Genomic DNA, 27,251 nt, shown 5'->3' with positions numbered 1-27,251 from the left:
CTTGTTTTAATTAAAAAAAATTCCATAACAGATCTGGCAACTGAATGTCATAATGATTAGGAGACAAATCTCTAAATCTAATTCCCTCTGAATTCAAGCTTCAAAATATTTATTTGTCTACTTTTACTTCACAACACACTGGATCTAGACACATTTAACTTGTCACCCAAAAATGAAAAGCGGAATCTCTCAGTGTCTACGACTTCCCCCAGTCCAGAGCTTTCATGAACTCATCTTCTGTGAACGTCAGCAGCTTGGCAGCTTCAAAATGCATCTGCACACATACACAAAAAAAATATCTTTAAGATCTTAATTAAAAACTACAAACAGGGTATGTTTTAACAGGGTATGAAAGAGACACTAACCTTTTGTCTTTTGAGAATGTCAATCAACTTCATCTGTTTCTTGAAACCCACAATGAGTTCTGCTTTCTGTTTTTTTAGCATTTTGTTTTCAGCAAGTAGATTTTCTTTACTCTGATGTTCCTCGCTTATCTTGTCCTTGTTCAACAGAATTCAAAAGACTAAATTAGTAGAAGGTAGGCAGAACCTTATTTCCACAACATGAGATCTCAGTTGAAAACCAGTTAGATTTACACAGCATATTGAAACTGCTGCTTTATTTTATTGCCTACAACTGGATTAAATTCTTTGTGATTGTTATAAATATGTTCTTTGTCCAAGTTTTAATCATCACGTTTGATTTATGTTTGTTACTTTATACATGTATGATTCTTAAATCTCTATCATTTTACATGATCTTAAAAGTACACTGGGTTCTATTGTGATTGTACAGCTTATTCCAGCAGCTGAAGTCTGCTCTTTAAATATTACATTTAAAATGTGTTAGTTAAGATCAAGTACAAAATAAGAACCATTTCAAAAGGGAATTTCAGGTCTCTGATCTCTACTAAAGACTTGAGAGAGAGAGATAATATATTTTTTAGAATAATATATGAAAATATTCATATGAACAACTGCTAATAAAACATTAGTGTCAGAAACAGTTTTACACTATTTTTCTACACATGAAAATCACATCAAAATACATTTTAGTGATTAAACTAAGAATGTTTTTATCAGCTCTGTGATTTGCTTACCTTATTTGTTTGTTTCATCTTGTTCAGTTGAGTCTTTAACCTCTCCACCTCCTCCAGAGCTCTGTTCAGACGAACCTCCACTGTGCTATGGACAGCTGCTGCTTGTTTGTTGGATCTATTCAGATTTTCGATTTCCTACACAGGGCATAGCAAGGAAGTAAACACATAGGAGCATCTCACGTGAGTAATGGAAGATTACATTCATTACATGTCCAAAAAAAGGCTCTTGGATGGTGGGTTGTTTTTTTTTTTTTTTTTTGCATTGACACAAACCTTGTGTAAACCAGACACCTGCAGTTGAAGACCATCACATTTTTTAGCAGACTCCTCTGCTAAAGCTCTGTGCTTCTCGATCTGTGTCTGCTGAATGCTTGTGGTCTTCTGTAGTCTGGCTCGATCGTCCTCAAGCTCCTTCATTTTTGCACTAAGTTTAGCATTTTCATCATCCTGCAACAACAGAGATATAATGTTAAATATACACAGTGTCTTCAGTTTTTAAGTTTAAAGTCTTCTATTAGAGGCAGTGATTCAAAAACATTAATGTGAACAACAGTATTTTACAGTGTAAAGTTTGTTTCCACGCTCTTTTTTTTTTCTTACTGGGTGGCTCTCAGGGGCAGGGGCAGTAACAGTTCTAGCTGAATCAGTGTTAATCTTCAAATTTCACATTACCTTCTTATAATATTCACAAGAGAGTTGATCCAGTTCCTCCTGCATAATCCGTAGTTTTGCCTTGAGAACTCTTATTTGAGTGTCTGAAATGCCTTAAAAAACAACAATAAAGAATCAGATTTAACAAACCCATTAAAAATGGCTTTCACTTGTTTGTGTCACTGCAAAAACTTATCAAACTGATCACATTCATTCTTCACATTCACATTTCATGTGAAGGATCCAATTCAAATTTAAGTCTCTCAAGTGGGAAGAAAATAATTTCATTATTTCTAACACACAGGTCTTTGTTGGAAAATGTAAAAAAAATAATATGAATGTAGGTTAAACATTTATTTAAATGTCATAAGAACTTGCTAAGAGAGCTAACGCAGACTATATGACAAAAATGTCTTTAGTGAACTAATTAAATTTGTTGTTTGTTTTTGTTTCTTGTGATATAAGACAAAATTACATATATTTTATATTTGCACATATTGTTTTTTATTTATAATTAACTGGGGTTTACTTTTTTCAACATTACATATGAAATTACCTGATCCCATGTCGTCTCCAGCATTAGACACATCATGTTCACCCATGGCACTGTCATGAGTGACAGTGTCGCTCATCCTCTCCTCCATGCTTCGTATGGTCTTTGCCAGAAACAAATCAGCTGAATCTTCCACAGCTGCCGACCCATCTGCACGAGACACCTTTGAGGTTCTGTAAACAAGCAAACAACAAGAAAACTTTTCAGGGCCTTGTAAAGGATGTTAATAGAGAACATATGTTACAGAAAGTGTGACCTACACATTATTATCTTATGAATAAAAATGTTTGTAATGGATATAGAAATTATATAAAATCAAACTCACGCTGTTTTATAGTGAGACTCTTTTGCTTGTTTTCCAGTGCACATGTTTTGTGATGTTAATGTGACCCTTTTTTTGGTCACCTGCTAAGAAAAATGACAGCAGATAGAGAGCGTATTGTACTGTAGGCCTACAGCGTCAACAAACTATACATATAGATTGTAAACAAGTGTCAGTTGAGCAAAATACAGAAATACAGACACCCTAACTTTCTATTATACCTTCATACTGGGCTCCTGTGCAGTGCATTGTTGAGGCTTTATTATCCTGTGAACAGATAAATACACAGAAGGACAGGTTGGCAGTAGATACATTCCAAAAGAAAGAAATGAATGACTTTCATTGAATATGTTCTTTCTCTTGCACTGGTTTAATGAAGGAATATTTAAATGGAGGCTGGAGTTTTTCACTGGAATAAATGTAGGTGTTTGAAGCGTTCACAAGAAAATTAGCCACTAAAATGTCTACAATCATTCTTGTGGTATCCTCCATCCTCATTAGTCCTGAGTCTTATGTATTTATTACCTTGAATCCTCTTCATCTTCAATATCTGTAAGCACGAGGGTGGATAAGGGCTTTGACAGAACTTCACTCTGTTCTTTCTGAAATCCAAAAAACACCAAGAGCCAGTTTCAGCTGTAAAGCAAGTCTGGACCCTGCCATCTTCCCCCCACCAGCTGACTTTTTAGTACTAGAAAATTATTGTTATTTTTCAATTAAATGATGTGAACAGGTTAATAACTTACCATAAGCTGTTCTGCCTGTCTCACTAGATCTGCTGTTTTGGCTTCTAGCTCTGCATTTAAGAGTCTAAAGGAAATAAAATGATAAATAAACAATGTTGAGATAATATTCATACACCAACTTTTTGTATTCCGTTTTAACTGGATAATACTCTTTAGTGTTGAAAGGTGATTTAGGCCACTGATTGAATGAACTTTGTTTTTTTTTTTTTGACAATGTTACATGTGGTAGAGCGTTAATGAGAGGCATTTGTTGCAGTTTTTTGGGTTTTTTTTTTTACAATTTCTAGCCCTCATTTCGTTGTACTCAACTTTATGAAAATCTTCGTGCAGTTCTTCTTTAATAATAAACACATAATGCCTCAAATCCAAATTTAGTGCAACTTATTCAGCTTTCTTTGCCAATCTCTGATAAAGAACACTGAGAGAAATGTTTGTCTCAGAATTAACATTTTAATCTCATTAAAAGTGTTATAAAGATTAAATGTTAAAAATAATCAGACGGAGTCATTCGATAATCTTTGACATAATTTCAAACTTTAGCCTCCAGTTCCCATATTGGCAATCTATATGAAGCCAATATGGGAACAGATGCGCTTACTTGTATTGTTCTTCCTTCGCAAAAAGGTCGTCTGTGTGCTTCTTTGTGAGAACAGAAGCAGATTTTGCTTGTGGTCTTACTTCAGCCTTTTTGGACCTCTCAGCCTTAGTGCTAGAGGATGGACGTCTCTTGGTCTAAACAACAACACAAGACAGAGCAATCGATTTTATTACATTAGTCCCCTAAAGAGAAATTTCACATATAATGGAATCAACAAGATTGGATAGAATATAAATGAATTAGCACTTCAACTTGACTTTCTGTGAAGTTTCAGTGCCACCCAAGACATTTAATAAAACTGACTCTATATTGTGTATATAATTGTACAGTTGATATTAAGCCAACCTTTTTTTATTCATGATAAATTCACAGAGAGCTGACCTCTCTGCTACAGGAATGCCCTGATCACATTCACACTGGGAAGCTGCCCAGTACAACCACTGTCTGACCTGCTGACCACTGATCAGGGGTTAAGGGTTTTGCTCAATGGAACCAGAGTGGTTTAGATGAGAGAAGGCCAAGCGCCAGGTTTAGCCCACCCAGATTTAATCCAGGGAATGAACCGACAAGCTTTTCTCACCTTTATGTTGAACACCAAGAATAAAGTGTTTTGTGGTTAATTAAAGGTTTTGTACACTGACCGAAACTGTGTTGTGAAAACGGAGACAATTATAAATAGACCACAACTGCGTGGGGCGAGTGATAACCCAGGTGTACGTGTCCACTCTATTTTTAATAACACGGTCCAAACACCCGCACACTTTGTTAAAACAGCACTATAATAATTTATGATACAAGTATCACAATGCTACGTGTTTTGTCTTCCTCTGTCTCAACATTAGTGTCCACGGTATTACAACATTAGCGACTTCATCTGTTGGAAAAAAAATCAGGTTTAAACTTTTGCTGGTATCACACAAACAGTTCTGTTTACATTTCTGAGAGATAAACATGAAAAAAAATTACGCTACAAACCTGCGAAACCACAGACTGGGCTTTTTTATTAAAACTTCTTTCAGCCATTGAAACAGTAAGAGGGGGAACGCGGCTCTGGTTGCATAGCAACTGCTTTGAACACCGTACGGAAGCCCCAGAAAGACAATTTAAGTTGATTTCGTTTCGTCAACAAAAATTGTATCACAACAAGCTGTATTAAAAGTACGAAAACCTCAACCAGGTGTCCGCTGATCTGCTGATAGGATTTATTGTAGGGCTGTTGAAGTACAACGCATTGCTTTTACATTGATTTTTGAAGTACTGCCATTACTGCGTTTTAGGCCAAAAAGTGTGTAAATCAATACAAAACAAATGTATGTAATCGACTAAAATCATGGATTGAAGCGATGTTGTTAGGACAAGGCAAGTAGTAGTATGTCTTTTCATGCCACTGTGTACTTATACTCCAGTGCATTTGCTGTAGTATTTAGTTACTTTGCAAATTAAGATTCCATTAACTAAACCATTAACTAATTACTTGATGTGAAGTAGTTTTTCAAGTAAAATTGCCAGATATTGGTTTCTGGCACTCAAATGAGAGAATTTGCTGCATTTATTTTTGTAATTGTAATCATTACAAGAAAAAAATGTTTACCCATTAATGCATCAGCAACAATAATCTAATAATATATAATAGTAACAGTGGCAATTTTTCTTCAGTGAGTACCAAGGGGGGAGTTGTAGGTTTCAGCAGTGAGGATCACTTCAAAAAGCTGCAGTTCCTCGGCTGCCGCTAGGGGCTGGCTCCAGAAGTGAGCAATTCTCCATTGACCCCCATGTTAAAATAGCCAACTTTACAGCCTAAAAGAACATATTTACTGCCCAGTACATTTTTTGTTTTTGGTCTCTATTGATAGTTTCCACCTCCGTGAACACTATGGGGGGGTGAATTTTTTTGTACCACAACCGTTTTAGTGTTATTTAGGCTTAATAAATTAGGGCGTAGTTACGTTGAGTGACAGCCCATAGATAGGCACAGGCAGTTAGCTCTTTGCTAAAGCATCAGCTGGGCTAGGCGGCTACATCCAGAGGCCTCCGGCTACCTCCAACGGTTGACAGGGGCTGCAGTTTTTTCGGTAAGTAAATTTCTCACTATTTTACGTGGATGTTTGCACTAATTAGCATGTACCGGGATATTTTGCCGCTGACTTATGACTTAATTGCCGATTTATGGTCAGGACGATAAAGAAGAGAAGGGCTCAGGGTTTTAAGGAGTGTCAGAGGAAATGTTTAATTAATTGTTCACAGGCACAAGCATGTTTTTCAGTGTTCATTAAAAAAAAAAGTTTTCATATGAAAATGTATAGTTTTTGTCTAAATGGATTATGCAAAACTACTGTTTTTCAGATATTCTTTACAATGATGTTTTAAGGGCAGAAATGTGAATACTATTGAATTAAGAGGGCCCATCCCAGGCTCCCTCTGTCAGGGTTTTGCTTTTATACACGCTCTGCTCATCAGGTGGCAATCACTGACATCTTTGTTTAAAAATTCTAACAAAAAGTGCAGGGAGTTCCCAGAATCAGCATATCTCTAAGTTAACAGAAAATTTAAATAACTAAATAGCTTTCTGAAGTTTTATAAAGTAAATAAAACAAAGTTAAATTTGCACAGAAATGTGACTCAGAGATGTTCAGGGTGCTCTCCAGCGCAGCCTCCTTGAGTCGCGGTCTTGCTTTTATACTTTCACAACATTCCTCTGCCCGTGAGTGAAGGCCCCCACCGCAGCCTCCCTGAGTCGCGGTCTTGCTTACATCCCTGTTTGGAGGTGGGGGGGCTTGGAGGGCGTCTCGCCCAGGGAGTAATTCAATGTAGAACCCCCACTGTACATACCTCTCCAAGGCAGGACTTTGACTTATAACGTTGTATTTTTAGATTAGAAAAGAATCGGACTCCTTCCTCGATTACTGATTTATACGACACTTAAATCAGTATAAATCAACCACCGGCAAGTACAATACTTGAGTAAACGTACTTAGATGCTGTCCTTCACTGATTATTATTAAAATATGCTTAGATAACATTTTTTTATTTTCTCTTTATGGCTGAGTAAATATCAGAAGAATACATATGAAATAATAATATCCGTATATAAGTTCACACATGCTCAGCAATGTCTTCTGCTTACATGTTTACATGTTTTTAATGCAGGGGCTGTTAGTGCGCATGCGTTTGCCTAGCCGCTACTACTCACTATGCACATGCAGAGAAACCCCATAACGTGAGGGGCAGAGCACACCGGAGGGACTAGCCAGTTGTTTTCCAGCTGTCTGTTCACCGTTTACACCTGCCGTTATTCATATCCATGCATCACCTCAAGTTTGACAGCGGCGCGTAGTTTTGTTGCACGGGCTCTTTGATTTAAGTGCCGGGACTGGGAGCGAGCGATGTCGGAGGAGGAGGGCCGGGTGGCAATAACAACAACACGGCGCGCCGCTGCTGTCCCGTTAGCATCGCAGCGTCCTCTGGTCCATGTCGTTTAACCCCGCTGGTCGACTTCACCCGTCCCCGCCTGCACTCCAGTCCAGTCTAGTCTTGTCCCGAGACCCGCCGTGATGGCTGAGGAGGACCCCCAGCAGCAGCAACAGCAACAGCAGCAGCAGCAGGCGGACCGCGGGGCGGGGAGCCTGCCCGGCCTGCTCTCCGGACTGCAGGGCGCCGAGGCCAGTGCTCTGCAGCTCAGGATCAAGAACTCCATCTGGTGAGGAGGTGTTCACATATAACTGTACATGGTTTGATTCATGAAGGGAAAATCATCACCAGATATGTCAGTTTGGTATCTGGTACCCTTACTGAAGGTTTATCAAGGTTTATCATGTTTGTAGTCTCATCATCTTCATCAAACATCCTCAGTGCTTCACAGATTGAATCTGTAAATCTGTGAATCTGAAATCCCTTGAGCCAGACTTGTGACTTTGGTAGTGATTTTCTTAATAAGTGACAGTGATGGATGAAATATTCAGATCTTAAAAGTAAATAAAAGTAGTGATACCACAACGGTAAGTATACTCAAAAATGTAAATGTTACAGAAGTAAAAGTAAAGTATTATCAACAAGAATTACCTGCAATGTGCAGTGTTTAAAGTACTAGCTGAGCAGAAAATAGGCCCCATGTGTTAGATAATTATTATATTGTTTAATTGGATACTGATCCATTAATGTGTGAGTAGCACATTGTTGCATTTGCTCATGGTAGAGCCAATTTTATTTGTTTACTGTGGGATAGTTTTCTACAACAAAGCATCACATTGTATAAGCTGATCATATGTTTTATGTATATATAAGTTAATTCATATAAGTGACTGTAGCTGCCAGAGAAATTCAGTTGAGTGAAGAGTCCAATATCTCCTTATGAAATGAAGGCCAATAAAGGTATAAAGAAAACTGAAATACTCAAGTATAGGTACCTCAAAAAGTACTTAAGTAAAGTAAGTGAATAAATGTTCTTTGCCACATACTGCCACTGTTATTGCTACTTTTACTACGTAAAGTCAAAACAACAACAAGCTCACCCCCCTCTTCACCTCACACCCACCTCCTTATTTCGTGCTTGTTTATTGATTGGTTAAAGGCATGGTTACAGTAATAGTCGTCTTCTTTCTGTATATCTAATTGTCTGACTGCTTTTTTTTTTTCACTATGTTACTTTTCCTTCCATCATCAACCACACCATAACTGCTACAGCAGTATGTAGTTCCTGTAGCAGTGGGTGAATTGACTTGACATAACTCTTTGGTAACTTTTTGGTAATGTTTGCAACAAAAAACATTTGCACATGCATACCATAATTAATCTTGATTTCTGTGTAATAGTTTTGCCACTACTTTATTTGTATAAAAAATAAATAAACCAGACAGAATCACATTATTGTCCACAAAGTATGAAACTACGAGTTTCAAATAAGGAGGACTGGCTCCATGGTTCTTCATAATTAATGCAAGGATTTCAACAAGCTGCATTCTTATCCAAAATACCCTTTATGCTCTGAATGTGAACGAACTCATGCACATCCATCATTTAAATATAACAGTGAAAAGGCCAAAGTACTGGAAAGCAAAGACATTCAGAGTTTAAATATCTGTAGGAAATAACCCAACAAAATCTGTTGCAATCCTTGTGCCAGATTGTCAATAACATATTGGGATATTGAATGTGTCCCACTCCCCACGTCTTTAACCTCTAAGAGGATTAGAGTATAAATTGACGTTCACCTCAGCGACCTGCTGCTGAGTGGTTCATTGTAGAATGAGAACATCTTAGCTGGGGTCAGCAAGTTCATTTTGCAACTATACCGTCACCCTATCTTCATATGAAGTGATGGTCTATCGTCAGCTGCTACTACAAAGGAAGCTGGTCCTGCTGGATTTCACTCAAGCCTTAATTACAAAGTATATCTTGTATGAATGATTTATTTATTTTTCAAATCAAAGTCTTTGTAAAAAAAAAAATGGCCTCAGGTGTCAATCTGTGCATCTGTGGAATCTGCCTCACAAACAGCTTAATGATGGCCTTTCAGCACCGGGACATCCGTGGCCCCCTAGTAACAGTGAATTAAAGTGGACTGTTCCTGTCATGGCTTAGAGTCATCTCCTGATTCTGACCTGCCCGGTGTCACAGAGTAAGAGTCTTTAAATGTGACCTGCCTTCTGTCTCACAGTCAACAACAACCTTACCTGTCTACAGATTAGGAATTAGACCTGGAGAAGTTACTCATGTATCTGGTTGACTCTTTGCAGTGTTGCACAGCTCTGAATCAGCAAAGACTCAACTAATACTGGCTTTTGCCTAAAATAAATGCTCTTGCATAAGATCTTGTAGTTACTTTTTGTCCTTTCTTGGTGTCAAAAGTCTGATTGGCCTAAGTTAATTTTCTGTGCAACCTTTGCCTGAACTTTGTGTATGGACTTTATGTACTGACCTCCTTTTATAATGGAATATACAGTAGGAACGAGTCTATGGATAATATCAGGAATCACAGTTTCATAATGTTCTTCCTTTGAGATGAAATCCAGATGGGAAGGAACCGATGTGTAGTCGATTTCCTCAGTTACTGCAAATGAATTCCTGTGTTCTGACTGATAAAAAGCCTTCTGTCTGAGACAATGTTACCACAGTGCCTGTCTGTCTCCTTTTACATATGACAACATGTGTTCCCGATGGTGGGATACATGACCTGAGAGATGCTGAAGGGAGGGTCGTCTCATACCAAACATTCCTCCGTTTTATAAATAAATACTCTTTAGACACAAGAGCTCAAGTTACACCGGCTTCATACTAATTTATACTATGTCTGTGTTTTGCAGCAAATCTGTTCAGTCAAAAGTGGAAAACATTCTGGTGAGTATTTTTGACATGTTATTAATCTATAGATTGCATTTTTAGTTAATCTTTTTTATTCCACTTTATTTTTTTTATTAAATTTAAATATTTTGTAATTCATAAGTGATTTGAGTATGTAGAGCTGCAACACTGTTATTTTCTGAAGTTTTATGTCTTTTCTGGTACAAATAAAAAAAGACAGAAAATCTGTCCACAGCAGCTTTTTAGATCAACCTATAGAGGGCACATCTGAAACTAGACAACTGCACTGAGCTAGTGACGCTTACAGGTTTGTCAGGGCTCAAAAGGTCAAATATTACTCTTTGTGTTTTGAATGTTTAAATCATGAAGGTTTAATATTTGTAAAATTATCTCCAGGCCTAGAAAAGTAATTATTATATGGGATGTCAAATCAGTGTAAAGTCTGTGGGATGAACCAGCGAGTTCAGGGACGGAGACACTGATGTGCACTGAGACTCTTTGAATGGTGTCAACAAGGGATTAACCTGTGACAGCAGACTCATAAAAGGGTTAAATATGCTTTCAGTAGACCAGCGTTTGTCTCTTCTGTGAATGGTGTGTGAATCTGTGCATTGCACTCCCTAAAGGTCAAAGGGAACTATTGTAATTACCAATATTTGACATTTTTTGCTGAAAAAATGACTGAAGTGATTCATCAACAATCAAAATATATGACAATTTATTTTCTTTTGATCAACTAATTAATCGACAAATGGAGTAGGACACTTAAACCATTAGGATTGTTTGTATTCTGTGCTGGGCTATAGATGTTTATTTATAAGTATGTTTATTTGTATGGTTACACAGTTTAAGTTGTCATAAGTTATGGTCTGATGTTCACGGTTTATACATAGTGTACACATGTATAAACCATTGTGGTTTTGTGTGATGCTCCATTGTAGATTTCATAACCTGCAACACAGAGAAGTCGAGCACTACTAAGAGCCTGCAAATGCCACACTTCACTGTAAACTACACTGGTGTTTAGGATTGTACTTACCAGCACAGTTGGACCTCCCCTTGCTTTTTAACAATGATAAAACAGTAAATTGTTTTTATAAAATAACACATGCAGCTCTCCACAGAGTTTGACATTGTTAAAGCCACATGGGATATGTAGTCTAAAAGTTGAATCATAGAAAAATTTTATTAGCGAGTTCTGTTGTAGATAACATGTAACTTAACAGAATCATGTTTCAGCTTTTAGTAAAAGACACCTTCAATGCAAGAAATTCATTGTGGAGCCAAGACTCGAAGAAATTGGCTGGGACTTTGATTGTCCTTATGTAATAATTCTATATATAATGTGTGATGTCATGTAGCTGTTAATAGAGACTAGTGTATCTACTCTCACCCCTGACATGCATTTCAAAAAAAGAAAAAAAAAACTTAACCTTGCACCCTGTGCTGTCTCATGTCATCCACCACTCCTTTTGATTCTCAGGCAGGTTCTGAAACACTCCAGCTCCTTATTTTTCTTCTATAGAGGAAGACATTAGCTAAAATTATTTTGCATTGTAAATGAATCAATACCTCAACTTTAAAGAGCTAGTGTGAACTTTGAGTGCGAACACATTTGCTTCTAGTCAGACAGTCCTGAAATAACCACCATAACTTAAAAACTGTTGAAACTGTTGAAAGCAGCATTATATTGCCACTTAGCAAAAACTGATCCTGATCCATAGCATTGACTTGAAATTATGCTGAGTAATATTTGCTAAATAACAAGATTCTGACTTACAATCAACATCTGGTAACAGAACATGGATTAACCTGGCAAAAATATGTCTGTTGTGTGTGTTTTAGTCATATTAAATTAAGATATTACTGCTTAGATTGTTGAAGAACAGTTGTAATGTACTTTTAAATCAAATCTTTCAATCGGATTTGGGCAGTCTTGGTAGAAGTTGACCAGCGTCTGCAAATGAGCTCAAAATCCACACTGCACATTTTCTTTCAAGGTAGAGTGAGTTAAAGGGGGGATAGAGTTCACTGTGCAGAGCCGATGACACTGTAACATACACTGACAGTCCAAGTCAGTAGAGCAGGAAATGAGTCACGCTGAAAAGGCTGAAGGATGTCCTCTGAATGATCCACAACAAGGATTTAGCCTAGTTTAAAAATCACAGTGATTCTTTACCAGAATTTATTTTTGCCTGAATTCCTCGTGGCTGATGCTGCTGTGTGTGTTACCTGAGGGGTGAATATGCCTGAGTGAAGGCCTGTGTTGGCAGTGGGTGGGTGTGTGTCTGTACTCTCACGGTACACTCTCAGCTGTTCAGAGAGAAGGGTGAACAGCAGAAGACTCGAGTTCACCTTACAGACTCTGTCTCTGGTTGTCTGTCTGCAGCCGTTTAGACTGAACGTGTGCACATGTTTGTGTGTCTCTGCCTGTACAGCTGTATCAGCGCAGTGTATTTATATTTAAGTAAAACTTGGTTCATGCTCCTCACTCCTACCCCTGGCATTTAGTCTGGTGCCCAAAAAGCTAAATTCTGGTCTCATCAGACCATCAAAACCTTCTTCCGGCTTGGACTTCAGATATATCACACTAAAGATGATGACTACAGAGTATTTTCTATTTTATCTTGATAATTAAATTAAATCACTGTGACATTATAGAGTCTTTTTCTTTCGATCAGAGTCAGAGACGACTTTACCTTAAATCTACTTTGATTCAATGTAGTAAAACCATAAAATATGAAAACTTCCAGGGAGGGTGAATATGTTTCATAGTCCCTGTATATGTCACTGAATTCATTCCTGTAGAGTATTGCCTGGTGTTCAACACTGTTGTCTGCTGCAGAATTTAAACTGTTTCGTTCTTCAAGCTATCATGTTTCTTTTTCCCTTCGAAGAGCGGTGTTAGAAGGGCTGAAGACTGTTTGTAGCTCAGGGCAGCTCTCAGCAGGTTCATTTAGTGCACTCTAGTCCTGTGTGGGTTCAGTATTGAATGAATGAAGTTCAACATGCAAAAATATTTGCAGGCATGATCTACTGTTGATTCACGGCCCACTAGCTTTGCAGTCGAGAGGTGGACAGTTGAGAGGCGAGAGGAAGTTGAGGGGGGGGCATGTAGCCAAGGTCCTTCCTGGATTTGGACTGGGGTCATTACAGTTGCACATCTTAGATCCAAAGACCAGGGCTTGGCAGGACACCCCATACTCTTTCTTAAAGCTGCTAATTAATTTCAGTTTGTGGAGGTCTGCATTACCTCTGCATAGAACAGTAACCCAAGGCACCAGCAAAGGATGAATATACCTGTAGCTCCTGTGATCTCACAATTTACTAAAGGAAACACATTTTCTACTTCATTCCATCAACCTGATCATATTTACAGGACCTGGGCTTTGATTAAGTTTTTAATACACAGTGAATGAACCAGCTTGATGAAGGAAACGTCCAGAATGTGAATTAAATGTTGTCGCTGTTTTTGAGAATGCGTTATCAATAAATTGATAACGTTTTTATATTTTTGTATTTTACCACCTGCCTCTCGTATGAGTATGGTTTTCTCAGTCAGTCCCTTATGACAATGATTTCATATCTTTTGGTTTTGGGCTGTTTGTACTGTTGTACAAAACAAGAAATTTGAAGACTTCAGCTTGGGCTTTGGAAAATTGTGAGGGCCAATTTTCTGACAGTTTTAGATCTCATAATTAATCACTTAATTGATAAGATAATGAGCAGATTAATCAGTAGTGAACATGATCTTTCAATGCAGCCTTAAAAGGCAGATGAAGTGTTGGACCCCCTAACTGGAAACAAATAATGGCCTAAAATGCACAAGGTCTTATTTACACCTTTCACTATTATGAATCATCCAAGAATCACTCAAACAACTTGTATGTGTGCACTCTGCAGGCATAAATTAATTTGTACCGATGGAGAGGAAGGTCAAATATTAAAACTCCCTTTTTATTGTCTACAGCAAGATGTCGAGAAATTCTCAGACATTGAAAAACTCTACCTCTACCTTAAGTTGCCTTCTGGTCCCAGCAGCAGCACTGATAAAAGGTAAGGATACACCTGTTTTCTGACAATACTAAATGGACTGTTAATGAAATCTTTATGAATCCACTTGAAGAATGAATCATTAATCATTAAAATACTGGCACACATTTCTATTTGCCATTGTCAAAAGTTCATCATGTGAATGATGCAAAACGGCAAGTTTTTTGATCAGCGATACACATCTTTTCTCAGTGACCAGAGCGCCCTGTCTTCAAGCCGTACACAGCAGATGCATGCGTTCAGCTGGATCCGCAACCATTTAGAGGAATACCCAGAGACCTCTCTTCCCAAACAGGAGGTCTATGATGAATACAAGTAAGTTTTTTTTTTCTGCTTTTACATTTACAGTTTTCTTTAATGAGAATACATGGTTTTGTCTCTTTCCTAACAAAACAATTTCATGCTGAAACTTTATTGTTCCACAGTTTCTCCTAAAAATATAAAGCACACAGAGTCTGAAAGAATCTGTTTCATTTTACAGTACTTAACTATAGACTTCGTTATTTGTTTGATTCTTGATCGGTGATGTTTTACTTTGCGGCTGCTAATGTTCAAGTTTCTTTCTCCTCTAAATTACTGCCGGCTAAAGCTTCAGTATAAATAGACGCTTCAGGCATGAGAATCACAGCAGCATGTGCTGGTAATATTAGAATGGAAAGTCTGAGACAGTCATTGAAATGCTCTGACAGTGTTATGTAACTGTCTTTTTAACTCTACCAGAACAGAAATACAGTGCCCTCCAGAAATATTGGCGCCTTCAGGATAGACAGGTGAAAAGGCTTTAATAATGTGCTTTCCCTGTAAACAATAGACGCATTTTATTTTATGCAATGAAACATTGGTCACAGTCACGTTCAAAATTTATTACCATACCCACAGTATTTCTATGCGAGTTATTTAATATTTCATTACATTTTACACTTAGAATTATAGCATTATAATTTACTGGGAGTTGTGTTTCCTGACTTCTTATGACTGCTGAAAACAGTGAGAGTGAACCAGAACAGTACAGTTGTGGGCCATAAACCCAAAACAATGAGCTGAAAGATAATAAAATGCTGTGCTGTAAGTACTTTTATCATCTCACATTCGCCATGGATGCAACATTAATAGCTCAGAAAATAATCTGTTGATTCGACTTTGATTCATGACTCAAGACATTTAGTTTGGTTTGGCTGAAAACTGACGTGGATTTTTTTCTTTATTCTATCTTCTTATGTTACATTTATTCTATCTTTTGTGTCTTTCAGGAGCTTCTGCGACAATCTTAATTACCACCCCTTGAGTGCTGCAGACTTTGGAAAAATGATGAAAAACGTCTTTCCGAACATGAAGGCGCGTCGACTTGGCATGAGAGGAAAATCAAAATATCCTTTACTGGAATGGATTGTAACAGTCTGGACTCTGTCTCTGGTCGCAGACCATCTGCTGTTGTAGTTCATAAGCTCTCTAAATATAGACGTGAAATGGAATAAAGTCCCCCTCTGCCTCGGAAGCAGAGGCATAATACAGAGACCCACAGGGAGTCACTGTGATCTTGACCTTCAGGACTCATTCAAACTTTATTTGTTTGTTTGTTTGACCATTCTATTTTGCTGATGATGTCAAAGTGTAAAATTTCGACGTCTTTTAAATAATACTAAACAATTAACAGTTACAACAGCTCATGGCATGGTATTGCGAAATAAATGGTTCTATAATGTTTTCGCCAACAGCCTTTAACTCAGATTAATTATTTGGGGCTGTTAAACTTTACTGAAAAGCTTCAGAACTGAGGTGTTTGGTGCTGTTATTGTCAGTTTTAGTTCCCACTTTGTACCACCTGTCATGTTTTTATTTATTCTTATACATAGTGACTGTTTTTAAAGAACGGGTGATAAATTTCTAATCTACAAAAGTATGACAGAATGGTACATTGGTTTACATGTGTTGACCAGGCTCTCACCACATTATACTGTATATGTGTTAACATGGAATCACGTTTTTTATCTTAACACCAGCTTACATATTGCTACAGTGGACTAAGGAAGAGACCCTTTGTTCACATGCCATCATTACCAACTCTGGATCTCCATAAAACAGGCGAAGGAGTAAGGACATTTCCATCCTCCTTATAAGTATCCCAGAATAATAGTTTCTTTTTCTTAAGTTTCTTTGAATTCAGACTCCATTTTTGTCACTGTCCTGTTATAGTGTATCATATATATAACAACATTTCTGACGTGTGTAGCTCCAGTGTGATGTCCTAGAGTCACCGGGCCAGCTGAGCAGCATAAAGGAGGAGGTGCGATTTGCAGCCTGTGATCTGGTGTGTGAGTGGGCCCAAAAGGTGCTGAAACGCCAGTTTGATGCTGTGGAAGATTTGGCTCGCTTCCTGATCGACAGCCATTACATCAGTAACAAGTCTCTGGCAGCTCTTACCATTGTGACCGGCACAGCAACAGGTAAGACCTGTTACACCAGCCTTGTGTTTAAAAAAAAAAAAAAAGAAGAAGAAGTTAATAATGACATCTGGTCGTATTTGCCTGTTACTGCGCTTACTGACTTCATGTTTTAAACATGACTATTTTCAATGCATAAGAAGTATTTTACTGTTATAGCTGGTTGAGGTGGATCCAGTTTTAACTAAATACACATAGTAAGTATAACTATATACATTTAGTTTTTTGGCTAGTTTAGTTCAGTGGCTCCCAATCTCAGTATCAGGCTGCTACACAAATCAGCAGGTTTCTGTTTTTTATATATATTGAATTTTAACACCGTAAACATGAAAAGGGCCCCCAGCTAGACATTGTTTTTTTGTGAGGGGATCCACTGGTTTAATCTTCAGCAGTGTTTTCAAAAGTGACTAATAATTACAGCTGTCAGATAATGTTGTGAGTATAAGTATAAAATGGAAATACTCCAGTACCTCAGTTTTAATTAAGTAGAGTTTTTTAGTAAATGTTCTTTTCCTGTATTTATTTTCATTCACATGATACATTTCTAAATCCTCCTGTTTTGTTTCTTCAGAGGCAAAGACTCCACAGTCTGTCTCAGCATTTATCCCCACTGCTGAGGCTCACTCCATCCAGCCTCACATGACAACCCTGTCGTCGCCTTCCGTCGATGCAAAGCAGCAGCTCCAGAGGAAGATCCAGAGAAAGCAGCAACAACAAGAACAGAAGCTGCTCTCTCCTTTACCTGGAGAGGGACAAACCAAGAGAACAGATGACAGTGGGCCTTGTGGTAGCCCCACCCCTCCGTCACCTCAGCCAACCATAGGCATTATGGTCGCTGCTGTCCCCAGCCCCATCACGGTGAGGAAACAGGACTCTGAGTGTAAATCACACTGTCAAGTAGTGCTTTTTCCTCTTGAACTGATTCAAACTAAGAGAGAGAATGATTTTATTAAGACTTAGAACCCAATAAAAGTAATTTGCATTCGGAATTACTTTTTTTAATCTAATAACAAAACAAAAAGAATATGGTTTGCTGTTACAGTGAACCGAAATCTCATTGTAGGTAATAAGAGTTCAGTTAAAATAACTGTTGGTCTGCTTTCTGATTGACCTCTTCAGGTACAGAGAAGCAGGCAGCTGATGTCTCCCAGTCCAGTGGGAACTGTGGAGAGCAAGGTGCTGCCTATTAACTTCCAAATGGTGACACCGCAGGTTCAGCCGGTGAAACAGAGCCCCAAAACCCCGCAAAATATTCTGCCCAGTCCAGCTGGGGAACGCACTGCTCGGCAGCGCTACGCTCAAATCCTGCCCAAACCTTCGGCCACGACTGCTATCGCTTTGCGCTCGCCCTCCACCATGATCATCGCAAACAGCCCCATTAAGACTGTGATGACTACTTGCCATGTCAGCCCAGTCAGTTTGGTCAAGATGACGGCCATATCGCTGGCACCCAACAGCAGCAGTACCACCGCGTCCCTCATGAACACAACTCTGCGTCCGGCATCTGCTTGTATCAGCAGTTCTGCAGTTGCAGAAGACGTCTGCTCCAATCAGACCATGAGGAGTGCCTCTGCAGTCCCCATTCTGTCCACGATGGCCAGGCCAGAGCAGTTTACTAACGCTCATGGCATCGATGTTGAAATGGAAGTCGAAGCCATACATAAAAACAGCCAAATGCAAAATCCTACCAGTCTCATTTTGACTCAAGGAACAATGGCAAATAGGAGTGGAGAGGCTGTACAGAGGGCTGCCAGTGTGCCCATACCTCAAACTAAAGGCTTCTTGGGTCTGGAGGAAACATCTATCACTAAATGCAATGGGAAGTCCTCTTCAAGCGCTCACACTGCCGTGGCAGCCGAAAGCAGCAATACCAGATCTAATGATACAAGCACTTTGCACTTAACTCCCTCCGCTCAGAATACCAGCGCTGTTTCTTTATCAAACACCAGCAGAGCACCTTCAATGGGGGAAAGCAGCAGTGTAACATCAACCAAGGAAGGTTTCTTGTCCACTAAGAACCTCAGGAAACGCTCGGGCCTCAGCCCAGAGCTTTCACCAGTCAAAAGGGTTTTTATGCCCCAACAGCCAGTAGGGGACACTGTTGGACTTGGATATGGCATCAGAAACATGGTCGGTTATGGTCCCAGGCCTGGAGCTCCAGCTAGACCTGAAAGTGCACCAGCCACCAGGGAGGTGGAGGTGAAAATGAACTCTGTCTTGTCCACTCAAGTCCATGCACTCAGCACTTCCTCTTTCAGAACCAGTGGCTTTTACTCTGTTGCCAAAACACAGAGCTCAATGCAGAGGAAAAACACTTCCACTGTTATGGAAACTAGCACCTCAGTCAGTCACGCATTAATACAGCAACAGCAGGGGCACACAGTGGCTAACGTGCATGTCATACCTAATAACCCCGGCCTCCAGAAACATTCAGGTGTGAGTGATGTTAGAAGTTCAAATTCAAGCGTAGGGAGTCTGGAAGGAGCTCAGCAACAGGCCTACACTCAGTCTAACCCTGCTCCCGAACCCTTCGAGTTTTTGAGTCAAGCTTCATCATCCATTCAGCTCCCTATGCAAACAGATATGGACTACTTTCCCTTTGACGATGATGTGACTCAGGACAGCATTGTGGAGGAGCTGGTGCAGATGGAGGAGCAGATGAAACTGAAGAACCTGCAGGAGTTTGGAGACTGTGTCACACTGCAAGGCCAGCAGGCTGTGGTGCCAGACAACATGATGTCCACTAATCATACAATGGCCGCTTTCTATCATGCTGCAAACAGCAGCGGCAACCTAATCCAAACTCCGACCCCGACACCCACTCCCACACCGACATCAGAGATGATGGGAGGAGCTCAAGGCCTCACCGGAGAGAGCCCCTGCTCCCGCATCACCTCCACCACCCCGGTGGACAGTGCGCTGGGAAGCAGTCGTCACACCCCGGTTGGCACTCCGCACTCCAGCTGCAGCAGCACTGTGCCTCCCAGTCCAGTGGAGTGCAGGAACCCGTTTGCATTCACACCCATCAACTCCAGCATCACTGGCTTCCATGATGGCAGCACCGTCTCCAGCAGTCCTGTCAAGCCCATGCAGAGGCCGATGGCCACCCACCCAGACAAGACCAGGCTGGAGTGGATGAACAACAGTTACAGCAGCAGCAGTGGGAGCTTAAACAAGTCAAACAGTGGAATGGGAATCCTCCCCAGTTATCAACGCCTGATAGATGACCATTTTCAAAAACCTCATGCCTTTGCCGTCCCTCACGCACGGCACCACGACAGCAGTTTTGGCCGCTTGACTCCCATCTCTCCTGTGCAGCAGCAGGTAGCTAGCATGGCTAACATGGCCAAGCAGGAGGGTTTTGCTGTGCCTGCCCCTCTGGATAATAAAACCGCCAACGTACCTGCCTCAAATTTTCGATGTCGCAGTGTGAGCCCCGCTGTGCATCAGAGGAATTTTAGTGGAAACACAGGAAACAGTGGCCTCCCCAGTGTATTTCGTTCAGCGGTGTCTCCCTTTAACTCTCCTGTGACGCCCGAAGTGTTGAACATCTTTGCAAACAGCCAGACAAACCTTGGGGTGAGCAGCATGGCTCAGCGGAGCCGTTCTGTGCCACTCAACATCATGATGCAGACTGAGGTCCCGCCCACACCAATGCAACAATGCAACAGCAAAAACATCTCCAGTGTCCTCCTGAGCAAGCTGGATGGAGACCAGGATGATGCTTTGCGGGGTCTGGGCATTAATAATTTACCCTCCAGCTACACTGCACGTATGAACCTCACCCAGATCCTCGAGTCTGAACCCAACCTCTCCCGCACTGACAACCACCACAGCCTGATGACCTCGAACACCACCAGCACGTGCAAGTTGCAGAGGCCAGATTACCTCATAGGAAACGCTATTACCGAACAAATGATTCTCTCTGCAAGTGACAGCCAAATACAGTCAGCCTCTGGAGAGCATCAGCAGGCCCAGTCTATGCTGTTAACCATGAACCCGCATCAGCAGCAAGAAGGACTACAGCAGCATCAGCAGCTGGATTTCAGCAGCACTGTCAAAGACCTCCTGACAGATAACAGCCTCGCTCCAGGCAGTCAGCTCATCGAACAGGTGTCGGAGCTGACTACAGGCGGGGCAGATTTCCCTTGTGAAATCAGAATGACATCGGAGCTCTCCAGTAGCATCAATGACCTTAACTCACTGGACACAAACCTTCTGTTTGACCCCAACCAGCAGCAAGAGCAATATCAAAATGCTACTCCGGAGGAGTTGGTGAATGATCGGCTGTTTCAGCAAATGACCAGCGAGTCGGCGCATTCAGGTGCACTCGATTGGTTAGAAAGCAAAGATCATCCAACTGTTGGGTTGATGGGTTGAGAATGGAGCTTTTTAAAATCGTGTTGATCATGTTAATCTGTGGTTGCTGTTTGTTTTATATATTTTCAGGCATTTATACTTAATGATGCAACACTGGACACATGGGAGTTTGTCCAGTTTAAGTGCCAGGCTGAACTGCAAAGATGCTGCAACGCTCTGATTAAAATGCTGGTCATTTTCCTTTCATCAGAGAACATCACCTCACATTGTTTGATCAAGTGCATTTCCAACAGGTAAACAGAGGTTACTACAAAAGAAAACAAAAATCCTAATCCTAAACCTGTTTTATTGAATTGTGTTTGAGATTTGACTAAAGAATCAATGATTTAAAAAAAAAAACATAACAGAGCCATGAATTTCTTAGTCTAAAGAAATGTGGAAATTAATGAAACAAGATTATAATTAGTCTTTTACCACAATATTTCTCTATCTCATTGTATCTAAATCTAAAGCATTATGTAATTAGAGCATAAGGCATCCATGTAAATCCATTTAATATATTCTTATTATCAATCATCACTGATGATTCATGACACAACAGTTTGCTTGAAACATATAATGTGGTTGAGTTTAAAATAATACAAGTTTAAGCCATATATTTAATCATAAACATAATAGTGGATTATATGAAGAGTATTTGCTACTACTTTGGAAGTGTACCACAGCCACAAAAGGAAGTGATAGAAGTAATATAAGTGATGTAATTGTGGTTTCCAAAGTCCAAATTTCTGGTTGTCATATCCACAGTTTTCAAGTTTTGAAATGTTATTCCTTCATTATCACAGACTTTGAGCCTTAGAATCATCCTAGAAATTTGAAGTCAACCTCTGTTCCAAACAGAGATCACAAACTTGTACATGGTGACAGCAGTAATAATAATTGGGCCTCTTTAGGCACACTGCTTTATTTTTAGTAACATTTTGCAAAGGTTTGGAAAAGGGTATCCTTTTTTAATCATAATTATAAAGCTCCAATGAATCCCTTTAATGTACCAGCATTAACAAATGCTTTTGTTAATTGTTTAATCCAAAGATATAAAAAATATCAGCAAGTTCTGTCAGTGGTTCAGAGTTGTTTAGTGTGGATACATTAAGCCACGTAGGATGAGCTCCATGATTCAAGTCCTAAGTATAGCTTTAATTATGTGTCTATTTACATGGCATTTACATGTCACACAGAGGATTGTGAAGGCTTGTGCTATACCTTTAATGTGGTATTGCTACATACAACATGAGCCAAACAAGCTGCGAAAAATGAGGGCTCAACCACTGGAGAAAAAAGGGAAACCATTTACCTAAGTAACCTAACCTAACCCCCCTGAACGGGGGTTTACTGCACATACGAAGTACGAATCCTATATAAAGGAAGAATCACGGAATGGTAAAAAAAAAAAAAAACAACAAAAAAAAACATTGAAATCCTCAGCACTCATTTAATGCATTATTTGTATTGTGTGCCAATCACTCTTGAGGTGAAGGTTTTCATCTCAAAATAAGTAGATAAAGGTGAAAGGAACTTAATAAACATTTCATCATACATTGCACTGACAATCTGTAATAATTGTGTTTCTATACAAAATGCACTGTGTTTGGTTTGGATGATAAAGGAATATTTTCACTGCCTGTCCTGAGGAATGAATCAAAATGTGTAACAGCTATTGATCAGTTGTGATCCTGTAGTTTTTACTCTGAGCGGCGTGTAAAGAAGTGATGCAGCCACTGACTCAAAGGTGCCTCTGAGGGTTTTTGGTTTCTGAGCCTTATGTCCATACCAAAGACTTAACTTAATATAACCTGCAATAACGTGCACTGAGATCGTGGGTGTCCAATATAAATCTTCTATGTTCTGTCATGGGAAAAGTGAAAGATTGGTTACATTTGCGGCACTGGAAAACATTTGTTTCTAAAATGAGTGCATGAGCACATTAATATTAATAATTTCTTTGTTTACTATTGTCGATGATTTTCCAAACCCAACAGGTACATCAAGGTTTTATAGAGGCAACAGCAACAAAAAAATAAAAACCACTGTAATCTGTTCATGAACTGTTTCTTTGTGTTAACTTTAGATCCCTAAGTGTATATTGTTGGTCACACTGACTTTATTTGTTGTACAGATTGTTGGTGTGGCCAGTTGTCCAGCGTGTTTTTGTTTTATGATTATTTATTTAGAGTGTGTTGTCTGTACATAAGGTGTAACCTTGCAAATCATATAATCTTGTGTATTCACAATAATCTGACTTGCACTGTTTTGTAGCATACATTTCTATGTGTCAGTATATTACCGCCTATCATATACAGCACTTTTTTTTTTCAACAGATGATTTGTCCAAAAAATGATGGTGAATAATGAGAAAATGTAACAAAACTTTCAAGATTCAGCTTGTCACCTAAAACCTTTCAGAACTGGATTTTGGCAGAACATTGTCTAAGAGAGGATTTGCACAAGTTTTAAAACATTCAAATGAGACTATGCATAGTTATATGCTGTAATGTTAATGCCATGGTATATTGCAGAACATTGAATCTTTGAGTGTGTTGATAATTCGACTGTTGTTTTATACAGATTACAGAACTTTTGAATTCTGTAAAAGCAGATTGTATCACTGTAATATATAATCACACTTTGAGTCTAATTTGATATTGATTCAGCCTGTTATCCAGACAAACTTTTCTTAACTTGGCTGTGTGTCCGTGAAAACATTTGCATTTCTTTTGTTGGCACTGATGTTTGTGTTTCATGAAGACTTTACCCTTCCTCTTGTTGTAAGTGGTTCAGAGCTGTAGAACTGCCCCCCACTGTAGTCATGTTTTGTTTTTGTTTTTTCTTTTGTTTGTTTTTTTTTTTTTGCATTTTAGCAAGTGCTTTTATAAGGGGAAGTGCTTGTTGATACTGGTTTTTAAAGACTTTTTAAAACTAATAAACCTTTGTAAGTACGTCAAGATCCTGGAGCTGGTGTTTCTTTAATATCTGCATGAAAGTAAAAGAATTCAGGATAAACTGAAGCTTTCTACACAGGGAACATCTTCACTTCTGAAATGTTAGAACAAAAAAACACTTCCCCCGCAGGTCAGTTGGTGAAATTAGACCACAACATTTAATGAGATGACGTGACGTGTTATTTTGGCAGGAATCCCCCAGATATATAATGTAGAGGAAGATCTTTATTACATGTAGGGTAACAAGTTAGTGAATGGAGACAACACGATACTTTTATGAAATACAATTTATTGTTGAAGATTTAACCAGTTGGTCCCAACTCTTTCGACTTGCGACCTCTTTAAAAAGGAAGCAGTGTGTAGCTGGGGTCCCTCCGAACTTCACAGATGGTTTCATTTAACTAACACACTCCCACAGAGGAGGCGTGGAAGGCTCTGGTGACCGGACAGACGCCATCGGTCTAGGCACCAGGCGGCGCCACAGAGCTCCGAGCTCATGGTGTGGTCTGGGGGCTCAAGTCCTGGCTGGTGCACGCTTCTTCCCCCGTCAGGAGGGGGCTCAGTTGTGATCCTGACCTTCAGAGCTCTCAGAGCTTTGGACTTTTTCTTTCTTTACTTGCTTATTCCATCCCAATCAAATCAAATCAAAGTCATGGCTCATTAAACTGTGTGTTATTTATGAGAGGAGCTGCTGTGCATTATTAAAGTGTCCCTAAGCTCCACCTACTGCTTTATGTTTTATTATAAATAATTGAACATTATTATAAAGTGAACATTAACCACACAAACTGAAAATACCCATAAAGTTTCTTTTGTTTGTTTGTTTGTTTGTTTTGCCGGCCCTCTCTGGGTGTCAGTCATTCTGATCTTAGGGCCCCCTCCACTTGTCAAAACCTAGAAGGGGTCAACAAGCTCCACCATGTGCAGCTACAACAGTAAAATACTACTTACGCATTTGCATTAGTATTGACAGACCATTAGTGTAACTTATGATAATTAAGTACATTTTGCCGATCATTCTTTTGTGCTTGTACTTAAGTAGTATTTTGAATGCAGGACTTTCACTTGTAGTAGAGTATTTTCACATTGTGGTATCAGTACTTTTACTCCAGTAACAGGTGTGAATAATTCCAACCCTGGTTTCCATCTGGGATTCATGAGGCTGTAGCAATGTTCGGGCGAAGGGAACAAGAGGCGGAGGAGGGAGGAGGGAACAGGAGGAGGAGGAAGAGGAAGATGTACATAGTGAGTGACGACGGTGTCACAGTTAACTACTGGGTCAGGTTCACGGCGTCTACCAGCCTAACTTTACCCACACTGAGGGAATAATAGCGGCGGAGTGGTAACTAAACACCAAGAGAGACTTCTTTTGGTCCACTGTCTTCTTCTTCTTCTTGTTGTCGCTCTCTGGGAGGAAGAAGGGCGAGGGTATTATGGCTGCACTTTCTCCTCAGATCCGAGGACTTCAGACAGATGAGGTAAACCACCGCTCCTATCGCATTTTCCAGCACTTAACGAGGCAGCTCTTGTGACTCGGTCGTTAGCCAGCTGGCTAACTAGTTAACGCTAAATCCAGCTAACCAAACCCTGACAAACTGGAGTAGATCGGAAATGAGTTAGCCAGCTAATAACTTAACGCCTGGCTTAACTTGCGACACTGGGAGTTTTGTCTTAGCTACAGTGTGTTACTTTTGTTTCGATAGGAAATCGATGTAGTTGATCAGCTGTAACCTCCTCCTAGCTAATGCTATCCGCGAGAGCCCCAACTGTGCACCTTTTTTCAGCCAGGAAACCCAACAGGCTCCCGCGCGGTTACCGCCTCTCTGTTTGCCATTTCCCGTCACACACACACACACACACACACACACACACACACACACACACACACACACACACACATTATTATTATATTATCTTGATAATAATTCGTTGCTGCTCTCTCGGACCGGACATTAATGTTGTGAGGGGCCTATTGTGTCTTTTTCAGCCACTGTCATGATTGCGAAATCTCATGGTGATTCACCAACTTTACAGTAAAAGCATAAACGAGGTGATATCAGGATGTTACAACAGATTTACAGAGTAAATCCTGACTTCTGGGAGGTATGCACAGCATGCATGTGATCGTGATTCATTTCAAAGACATATTGCTGCCATTCATGAGCTCTGTTTACATATAGTATATCAACAGAAGCATCTTGATATATCAATACCAGGCCTGGAACTAGCAGCAATTAATTAACTGATTAGTTGATAACAGGTTTTTGATCATTTGATAGTCGTTTTAGTCTTTTTTTTTAAGCAGATAGGTCAAACATTTGCTGTCTCTAGCTTCTCACACACGTGGATTTGATGCTTTTCTTTGTCACACATAATGATAAACTGAATATCTTTTAGGTTTGGACTTTTGGTAGGACCACAAGACGTGTAAAGATTAGTCACTTTGGAGTGTGGGACGTTATAATGGGCACCACCATTGTCTGGTATTTTCTTAACAAAACAATTCACTGAAAAAAAGATTCCAGTACTGATCGTTTATTTTCCTTAGTTTATAAAATGTCATTAAGCAGTGAAAATCTTCCATTCAAACTTACTACAAGCAAAAGTGACATCTTAAAATTGCTTGACTGTCAGTCAGTCCAAAACCCAAAGATATTTCAGAAACTAATCATATATGCCAAAGAAAGACCTCACATTTGAGAAGCTAAAATCAGCAAATGTTTGACATTTTTGCTTGAAAAGTGGCTGAAATGATAAAATGATTATCAAAATGGATGCTGATTAATTTTCTTTCAGTCAACTTGTTGATTTATCATTGCAGCTCTATTCAACACAAAACTATACAGCATCTACTAGGCTGGCACTAACCACATACACAACATCAACAGGCACTATGATGGTACATAGAATCAAATCATGGTCCTAATTTTTAGTTTTAGTTCAGTTTCTGGTTAAGATTTTAGCTATATATGCTTTTGTTAATTGAATGTCCATATGTTTGTGGTTTGTTTGATTTCATCGCAATTTTTTTGTTTAGTTCTTTTTTCTTTTTTTGTTATTTCAGGATGAATGCAGAATCCTTAAAGTGAAAGTCATTGCTGGAATTGGACTGGCTAAAAAAGATATTCTTGGAGCCAGGTAAGTTGGAGAAACTTAAGATTCACTTGTGTTG

At 39.4% G+C, this 27,251-nt stretch overlaps 3 protein-coding genes across 3 annotated transcripts in view; 2 read left to right on the top strand and 1 right to left on the bottom strand.

The window, feature by feature from the left end:
- Nucleotides 1–181: 181 nt before the first annotated feature.
- tex9 (testis expressed 9) lies at nt 182–4,992 on the bottom strand. Its single transcript, XM_041039122.1, has 12 exons — nt 4,945–4,992; nt 3,970–4,103; nt 3,372–3,435; nt 3,151–3,227; nt 2,847–2,892; nt 2,629–2,708; nt 2,307–2,476; nt 1,772–1,863; nt 1,373–1,546; nt 1,100–1,234; nt 366–500; nt 182–274 (listed from the first exon to the last, which is right to left on the bottom strand). The coding sequence occupies exons 1-12, from the start codon at nt 4,990–4,992 to the stop codon at nt 197–199; spliced, it is 1,233 nt and encodes a 410-aa protein (XP_040895056.1). The 3' UTR covers nt 182–196.
- Nucleotides 4,993–7,221: 2,229 nt separating this feature from the next.
- Nucleotides 7,222–23,954, top strand: LOC121185021 (DNA-binding protein RFX7-like). The gene is made up of 9 exons (XM_041042977.1): nt 7,222–7,666; nt 10,269–10,302; nt 14,237–14,322; nt 14,512–14,634; nt 15,570–15,686; nt 16,325–16,409; nt 16,550–16,763; nt 17,332–17,618; nt 17,880–23,954. Exons 1-9 carry the CDS (start codon nt 7,521–7,523, stop codon nt 21,138–21,140), a joined length of 4,353 nt encoding a protein of 1,450 aa, XP_040898911.1. The 5' UTR covers nt 7,222–7,520; the 3' UTR covers nt 21,141–23,954.
- Nucleotides 23,955–25,331: 1,377 nt separating this feature from the next.
- Nucleotides 25,332–27,251, top strand: part of nedd4a (NEDD4 E3 ubiquitin protein ligase a) — a 28,203-nt gene continuing 26,283 nt past the window's right edge. The window contains exons 1-2 of the mRNA XM_041041915.1: nt 25,332–25,557; nt 27,144–27,217. Of these exons, the coding sequence (XP_040897849.1) occupies nt 25,513–25,557; nt 27,144–27,217 (119 nt within the window). The 5' untranslated portion in view covers nt 25,332–25,512. The remainder of the gene's footprint in view (nt 25,558–27,143; nt 27,218–27,251) is intronic.

The sequence above is a fragment of the Toxotes jaculatrix genome, chromosome 1 (genome assembly GCF_017976425.1).
Source record: "Toxotes jaculatrix isolate fToxJac2 chromosome 1, fToxJac2.pri, whole genome shotgun sequence".
Lineage (NCBI taxonomy): Eukaryota > Metazoa > Chordata > Actinopteri > Toxotidae > Toxotes > Toxotes jaculatrix.
This window is presented reverse-complemented; position numbering and strand designations above follow the sequence as displayed.

Excerpts from the sequence above, each read along its gene's own strand:
- tex9 (XM_041039122.1), bottom strand. The coding sequence starts at position 4,992 with ATGGCTGAAAGAAGTTTTAATAAAAAAGCCCAGTCTGTGGTTTCGCAG. Across the intron at positions 1,235-1,372 it reads AGGTGTCTGGTTTACACAAG|GAAATCGAAAATCTGAATAG; the intron begins GTTTGTGTCAAT and ends TGCCCTGTGTAG. Across the intron at positions 501-1,099 it reads AGATGAAACAAACAAATAAG|GACAAGATAAGCGAGGAACA; the intron begins GTAAGCAAATCA and ends CTGTTGAACAAG.
- LOC121185021 (XM_041042977.1), top strand. The coding sequence starts at position 7,521 with ATGGCTGAGGAGGACCCCCAGCAGCAGCAACAGCAACAGCAGCAGCAG. Across the intron at positions 14,323-14,511 it reads AGCAGCAGCACTGATAAAAG|TGACCAGAGCGCCCTGTCTT; the intron begins GTAAGGATACAC and ends ATCTTTTCTCAG. Across the intron at positions 15,687-16,324 it reads GGCATGAGAGGAAAATCAAA|ATATTGCTACAGTGGACTAA; the intron begins ATATCCTTTACT and ends ACACCAGCTTAC.